General features: G+C 35.8%; 1 protein-coding gene across 2 annotated transcripts in view; it reads left to right on the plus strand.

Annotated features, from left to right (window-relative positions):
• The window catches only part of rybpb (RING1 and YY1 binding protein b), a 28,867-nt gene extending 23,149 nt beyond the window's left edge, over nucleotides 1-5,718 (plus strand). For both annotated transcript variants that reach the window (XM_065279793.2, XM_065279794.2), the window contains exon 5: nucleotides 2,568-5,718. In XM_065279793.2, the coding sequence (XP_065135865.2) occupies nucleotides 2,568-2,817 (250 nt within the window). In that variant the 3' untranslated portion in view covers nucleotides 2,818-5,718. The remainder of the gene's footprint in view (nucleotides 1-2,567) is intronic.
• The last annotated feature ends 2,670 nt before the right edge of the window (nucleotides 5,719-8,388 follow it).

Genomic DNA, 8,388 nt, shown 5'->3' on the forward strand with positions numbered 1-8,388 from the left:
ATTGTAACAACATTGTAATTAATGTAATCTGTAATTTGACTGTAGAGTCACAGTTGGCGTAATGTTGAGATTGGCCTGTCTTTTGCATGCATGATGTTTACATTGGATAGAGGACATAATCGTGTTTAAAGGGACGGTGAATTTGTCAATTTTATGGTTTTATACGGTTGTCTGATGTCTACTTATGATGTTCGTGTGGTTTTTACATTCAAAAACATCAAAAGCAACAAGTTATAGGCTATTTTGTATTTGTAACATGGATTAGTGGCTCTCTGGAGCAATGGTTTGTTTGAAGGGGCGGGCCGCATTGAAGATCTGGATGTAAACGCCCACTGATATGATTGGACAGCTTCATTCCCAATCATTACATGTGGGGAAATGTTTTAAAAACATTAATGTGATATAAATAGAAGCTGAACACACTCGACGTGACTATTACCGTATACAACACAGTAAGTGCGCATCAGAATCTGAACTGTGGCTGATAAATCCTTATCAATAACTTTGTATATTTCTTTTGTGCTTGTGAGGTTGCTCTTAGATACACGTAACTTTACATACCACAGTTATATGATAAAAAAAAGCTTTGTTGAGTGTTGGACCTTTCAAACGCAACTTGCCTAAATTACCGTATACAACACAGTAAGTGGGCATCAGAATCTAAATTGCGGCTGGTAAGTCCTTCCTTATCACTAACTTTGTATATAGAGTCGTATTTTTAAGTGTTGCACCGTTATTAATCGTTAAATGTTTTTAGTAAATTAAAACAGTCAAACATACGTGTTTAGACACGGATGTTACAACAGGACATATCAAGCGATCTCTTCTAACAAAGCAATGGTGAAACACAGTAACTTAAATAAATTAAAATGTTTTACTTACTGTGTATACTGCTGTGTCATTTTTGTCAGATCCAATATTAGTGGTGCTTTTAATCACAGTCTCTCTGCAAATCCAGCATCGACTTCTTTACAAATGAATTTGCGGTACACAAAGTAAACAAACACTTCCCACGCGAGCTGGAATTTCTTCAAAAACAAACTTTAACCACGCATTCCTAATGTTATGTTCTGAGCCTCCGTTATCCAGCATCTGTGTTCTTCCACAACCGAAAACTCAGTTGCCATGGTTACTCTATCATAACAGATCACTGCATCAAAATAAAAGTCTTTCAGAAAAATTTTATTTAAAAGTCATTTTGGTTACATTTGGCAATCTTAAAAGACATGTTTACTGATTTTTGAGACACACGTGTCACGCGAAGCTGTGGGCGGAGCTACAAAATTGGTCAATAGGCTTGTTCGACTTTATGCGGCGTCGCAAGAACCGACATCCGGATGACGTCGAAGTACCGCGAGACGAAATTAAACTTCGTATGATTTCTCTAATCTTTCCCATGGTGCTTTGACATCATCCGGCTGTCGGTTCTTGCAGTGCCGCATAAAGTCGAACAAGCCAATTGTATTTGGGTTTGGGAAGGTGCTTCAATTCTACTCTGACATCATATTTCTCCAAATTCCTCACTCGATCGTTATACTGGCTTGGTGCCAAAAACTGTTATATGGACGTTTTCATTTCTGAAACTTGCAGGATGTTCATTTAAGTATGATGACCTCTTCTATAACAAATGATCAAGTTAAAATTGAGTATTTGATTCACCGCTCCTTTAAGACTCCTTATATGTCATAACCTTGTACAGAACTCTTATTATTCATCTATGCCTATGAAAATACAGTTTTACATTCTATGACACCTTTAAGGCAGCTCAAACATGCATTTTAGTCTGGGACTAGGATAAACCGCCCCATAGAATTGTAAACGAAATAGTACTTTAATGAAAAATTGCTTTCAGAAACGTTCATTTCATTTTAATAGTATTGTTTTAGGTAACAAAATTAATACCTTAAAATTCCCATCCTTAATGTGCAGTACCAGAAAAGTATCCTCTCATAAAGCTGCTGAATGGCAGTGTATATAAAAATCAGAATAGTGGCAGTATAATAATGATAAACGCAGTTCAAGATCTGGCTTGTCATCGTGAGAATCCGTCGTAAGTCATTCTGACAATGAACAATGCTGGCAGCCTCGGCTGAAGTCAGTATAAAACTGCTGTCTCTGACTGTCTGTCTCTTTCTCTCTGAATGAGTTGTGGGCTGATCTGAAATGAGCAGCACAGTTTTACTCCCCCACACACGCCCTGTTGGCTGCCTTCCCTTCATTCTGTCTCTGTTCGCTGTTGCCAGAAGAGCTCATTGTGTCACATTGTCTTGGAGGCAGCTAACAACTGAGGCTAATGCCAATCAATATGATTTCGTTTCCTGCCCTTGCCGTGCAGAAAACCCTGAACATGTGTTGATGATGTATTTTGTGGGTTTGAAAGGTAGCATGCATTATTCCTATCTCTGTGATTGAAAACATAACATGTGTGACCTTGCATGTCACAAAAATGATGAAATTAGAAGCATGAAAGTTCGATGTGAATATAAACATATCATATTTTCACTTTGTCGTAAACTGTGAAATGTTACCTGAAGATATACGCTGATATATCTTTTGGACTTCCACAGGCCCAAGCTGAAGAACATCGACAGGAGCACAGGCCAGCAGCTGGCCATCACAGTGGGGAACGTCACAGTGATCATAACAGACTTTAAGGAGAAGACCCGCACCTCCTCCACCTCCTCCTCCACAGTCACCTCCAGCGCCGGCTCGGAACACCAACACCAGAGCTCCGGCTCCGAGAGCATGGACAAGGGCTCGTCCCGTGCTTCAACCCCAAAGGGAGACCTTTCGATCGGGCACGACGAGTCATTCTGAGCGCTACGAACATTGTGGATGTGAACCCCAAGGGATGTATTTGCCTCCATTTTGTCCTTCACCGTACCCTGAGCTTCTCATTTCTTTGACCGAGAGATGGATATACATTATTCTTCAACACACACAAGTTTGTGCACACATTACATGTATGTTTGTGTGCATGGTGCAAATGCATATCACTGGACCATGGATTTGGGCTTTTGGGATGTAACGTCCCTCTCTTATTTTCCTGAAGACATCCCGCTCTTGTATGTATTGTTTTATATTTGTAAGTGGATGTGCAGCTGAATCGACTTTTTTCTTTTGTTAAAAAATACCTATATGTAAATGTCCACCGTGCACAATAACCACCTACATTTTAACTGTTTTGGACCATTATTGCTTCTTATTTATTACGTTGCATCGTTCTACTTTTAGACATACGTTTCGTTTTTTGTTGATGCTTTTTTTAAGTAGCTCAAGCAGACGGCTCCCCTCTTAGTGTTGAACGATTTTTCCTGAGAAATTTTCCACAATGGTGCTAGATACACTGTGAAATGGTTTCAGTCCGCCGACTGACGTTCACACCATTGAAACAGATCCCGCTCCAATCACGTAGACAATGGAAATATTTGTATCCTGGTGTCAGGCCGCATTCTTCTTCTGCTTTGTTTTGGGATATTCCATTTTGAACAGTTGTGCACCGGTGTCTGGTTTCGCCCGCAAACCCCTATCCTCGACTAACTGAACGAAGCGGCGTTTTTGCCTCATTTGATATTGGGGAGACGACTAGGATTGACAAACTGCAAGGAGGCGTGCATGGTGTGAACTTTGGATTCGGAAGTTCAAATGATGCTGAACTAAACGTCAGTGATTCTCACTTTTATTGAACAGCTTTTGTTGTCCATCATGGTATACAAATGATGTATTATAGAAACACTACAAGGGTTTGACGTCTCATTGGGTCAACAGGCCTTAAATGTTGAACTACATTGTGCATCCTGCAGTTTTTGATTGATTGATTGAATGAAACAAGTTTTAATGTTTCTTACTCGGCCTTGTTTTAATCTGAAAAATTTATTTGGAATTGTTCCACAGTTTAACATAAATTATTCAATAGGAGACATTGAAGAAATTGATGTGAATGTCTGGTGCAAAACATGAGCAGAACTCCAAACACTTGCTAAAAAGTGAAAGTTGGATCAAATAAAAAAAGTTTATTTAACTTAAAATTTCCTATTAGTTTCACTTTAGGTAAAACTTTTTAAGTTGAACCAACTAACTTTTCACTTTTTACAGTGCGTCAACAAAGCAAATAAAAAAAGCAGGAATCTCCTCATAAACTCTAAAGATGTCTAGCCGGCAGTCCCACAAATTTAAAGTATCCTCCCTTTGAACTGTATTAAACTTGTATAAAGTATGTGTATATGATATGAGTTTTATTTATTGAAGGACCAAAGGAATTTGATATTGTTGACATGCTAGGCAAATGAATAATTCAAAATGTAATGACCATATGTGTGATATAACATTTTAATAAAGTCTAATATAATCCATTTCAATGGTGTAATTTTTGTCCACTTGATGTGGTCCACTTATATGCAGAATATTTCCACAGTTGTAAAGTAATTCGAGTCAAATCCGAAAAGGACAACGCTGACATTTGTCATTGTACTTCATGATGTGGTCTTTAGTTATTAAAAAAGTTTCCTAACTCTTCACCGTCAATTTTATGTACATCTGGAAATGAAGAGAAGGGTATTTTTGTTGCAGAACTGGTGAAACTGTTGACAACTTTTGTCATTTAATATACTAATACTCACAGACATGCATCATGTATAAATGAAGGCTTTACAGAATCAAGAGTAACTTTTTGTCTTTTGACGTGTTTGTGATGTTAACCAACCAAACTGGTGTTTTTGTTGGATACAAAGCATTTAAATTGTATTCATTTTGATTAGTTTAAGAGTAAACCTATAGGCACTATTTTTGATTTATTTTTTCCAGAAGTATGCTTGGTAACTGGTTTAGTAGATGTGTGACAAATCAATGGGGTCTACATTATTTAGATGATTGAGATTTTACCACGTTAACCCATTTAACAAATTTGCAACTGCTTCAAATGTTAAATATAGCCATTTTTTACTTGCCTTACCCGCTGTCACAAACTGAATTTTGTAAAATTGTAAAGATAAACCAGAACAATAAATTGTATCTTAATTTATTTAAATTTGAAGAGGGGCAAAACAAGATTTGCTGAATTTAAACTGTGCTTATGTGTATAACTCGAAATGGTGCAAAAGCCAACATAATAGGCTGTGAATGGCAATGGAGCTAAACGTTTTCTTTCCTTTTTTACACGCAAGCAGTTCTGTTCTTGTGTACGACCAGTAACCTTAATTTACTGTGTAAAGATGGTTACATTTTTTTTTAGCTTTGTTTGTCAGAAACCCAAATACAGAATGCTTGTTTACGTATGATATAGCGTTAAACTTGTGACATTTCTGTGTATGTGTATAGCCATGGCTCTTTTCATTTTGTCACTGTCTTGTAAAAATGCTTTTACCGTTTCATTTTGCATATTAACATATTTTGAGACTAATAGTAAACAAATCTTATTTTTTCGTTTTATCTTTTGTTTCTTCCTAGTTGCTGTGTTGGTAATTTTGTGGGGCTAACCTAATTTAATTTACTTTGACTTGTAATGTATTTTTTATTTTTTTTTGCTTTATCACTTGTTTTATTTTTTATTGATCACTGCTCCCTGTCTATAGCTGATACAATGCTAACATTCAACACAACTTTTGGCATGTGCACGACTTTGCTTTTAGAAGCGTTTTATCATTTCCCTTGCTTCCTGTAGAAATGTCTATTGATGCATTTTGCTTGTGTTTTTTACCACAAATAAAATGTTCGATTTAACAGGCCGGTGTTGGTCTTTCTCCCACAATTCATTGTCAACACAGCCATGACCGCGTGAGGTTGTACCTAGTTATGACAAATACAGTTGCTCCTTAAGTATCTGAATAATGCGACCACTAACAAATTTTACATGAATTTAGAAGAGGCTTAGTGGCATTCAAGGTACATTTATATCAATATGTCTACCAAATGTGACCATGGACCCACAAAGCCAGTCATAAGGTTAAATTTTTTTGAACTTGAGATTTATACATAATCTTAATGCTGAATAAAGCTTCCATTGATGTATGGTTTATTAGGATAGGACAATATTTGGTCGAGATGCAACTATTTGAAAATCTGGAATCTAAGGGTGCAAAAAAAATCTAATATTAAGAAAATCGCGCTTAAAGTCCAAATAAAGTCCTTAACAGCACATATTTATTAACTATAATGATAAATAATTATATATAAAAAAAAATTACTGTAGGAAAATTACTGAATATCTTCTACTTTTTGATATAGTCTAATCAAATTTTTTTTTATATTACTTGTTGATGTGTTTTATCATTGTTTTATAATGTTAACATGGATAAAAGAAGCCAAGCTAATTAAAAAATAAATTATTAAAATTGAGGCTATTAATAGAATGTGCATTGGCGGACAACCTGGCACCATGTTGGAGACCACTCGTCTATATTATAGCAAAATATGCTCTATATAGCACTTATTTTACTACATTGTATTTTTTGGCATTAGAAAGTCAACAAATATACAAATATACCCATGTGACTTAAGTTTTTTTGGTCTGATTGATTGATTGATTTTATTTGACCACTTAAATATAAAAAATATGAAACAGTACTCTGAATATATAAATACATAACTAATCAGGGATAACACAATAAAGCCCAAAGACTTTTTTCCATTGTGGTCCAGCATCACAAATGAGCTACAGGAACACTGAAGTTTATTGCACTGACAACAAAATCAATCCAAGAGACATTTGCAAACAAATGACTCTAGACCTTTTCCTAGACCTAATTATTTTATAATCCATTTTTGCAATTACTTTTAACCCGAACCTCATCTGAGTAGCTTAGTGCATCACATTAACTAATGTTTGACAACCAGAAGGTGTCCAAATATGTTTTGTCTAAATATAAAGCATCAATTGTTTTATGAAATTAAAGCAAGCATGTGTCTTAAAGGAATATTTTATTTTCTAATAAGAAAAATCCAGATAATTTACTCACCACATGTCATCCAAAATGTTGATGTCTTTCTTTGTTCAGTCGAGAAGAAATTATGTTTTTTGAGGAAAACATTGCAGGATTTTTCTCATTTCAATGGACTTTAATAGACACCAACAATTAACACTTAACTCAACACGTAACAGTTTTTTTTTCAGAGTTTCAAAGGACTCTAAACGATCCCAAACGAGGCATAAGCGTCTTATCTAGCAAAACGATTGTCATTTTTGACAATAAAAATAACAAATATACACTTTTAAAGCACAACTTCTCGTCTAAATCCGGTCCAGCGCGACCTAACGTAAATGTGTAGTGACGTAGGGAGGTCACATGTTAAAATGCACATTTGCGGACCATTGTAAACAATAAACTGACACAAAGACATTAATTAGTATCAGTTGACATAAAACAACGTATACGGTCCTCTTTCTCAACACTTGTAAACACTGGGGCGGAGTTTCGCGTTCGTCCTCTGTGACCTCTTGACGTATTGCGTGGGGTCACGTTGGCGCATCACGACCGGATTTAAACAAGAAGTTGTGCTTTAAAAGTGTATATTTGTTATTTTTATTGTCAAAAATGACAATCGTTTTGCTAGATAAGACCCTTATGCCTCGTTTGGGATCATTTAGAGTCCTTTGAAACTCCGTTGATAAAAACTGTCAAGTTTTGAGTTAAGTATTAAATGTTGGGCTCTATTAAAGTCCATTAAAATGAGAAAAATCCTGCAATGTTTTCCTCAAAAAACATAATTTCTTCTCGACTGAACAAAGAAAGACATCAACATTTTGGATGACATGGTGGTGAGTAAATTATCTGGATTTTTCTTTTAAGAAAATGGAATATTCCTTTAAATTTAAAATTAATCTTAAAAATAAAATGAAGAGTTTGGTTCCAAAACGCGAAAGAAATGAGTTACCGCCAAAATCAGTATTGTTTCTGGTCAGTATTAAAAATTTAATTCTTAATTTTACGCAAAATTTCCCCCTTTTCCCCCAGAGCGCGATAAACGCCAATTCTCTGCAGAATGCAATAAATCCGCTCAACAAATCACAGCGCACCATTTAAAGCATTGTAAACAACAATGGCGGCGCTTTGAATAAACATGGAATCCTAGTTTTCCTGATCTACTTTGTACTTCGTCATCATCAAACAAACAAAAACAAAATAATACTTTGATGGCATTGATAAACCTGTGGTGGTTTACTGTGGCGTGGAAGAAACGTAAGCCATCAAAATCGAATAATTTATGTGAGAGACAGAAAAAAGTCGGCTGTTGCTTGTTCTCACATAACGGCATCAAGCTTCTGTCATGCTAACACATTGACCCCAGGGGATCTTATGAAAAACTTTCCATTATTTTACTCAAAGTAAACAAAAATCGAACAGGACCAAAACATTTTACAGCTGATCGCTGTCAAAAAGTTAAGCGACGACG

The sequence above is a fragment of the Paramisgurnus dabryanus genome, chromosome 7 (genome assembly GCF_030506205.2).
Source record: "Paramisgurnus dabryanus chromosome 7, PD_genome_1.1, whole genome shotgun sequence".
In the NCBI taxonomy this organism is placed as follows: Eukaryota; Metazoa; Chordata; class Actinopteri; order Cypriniformes; family Cobitidae; genus Paramisgurnus; species Paramisgurnus dabryanus.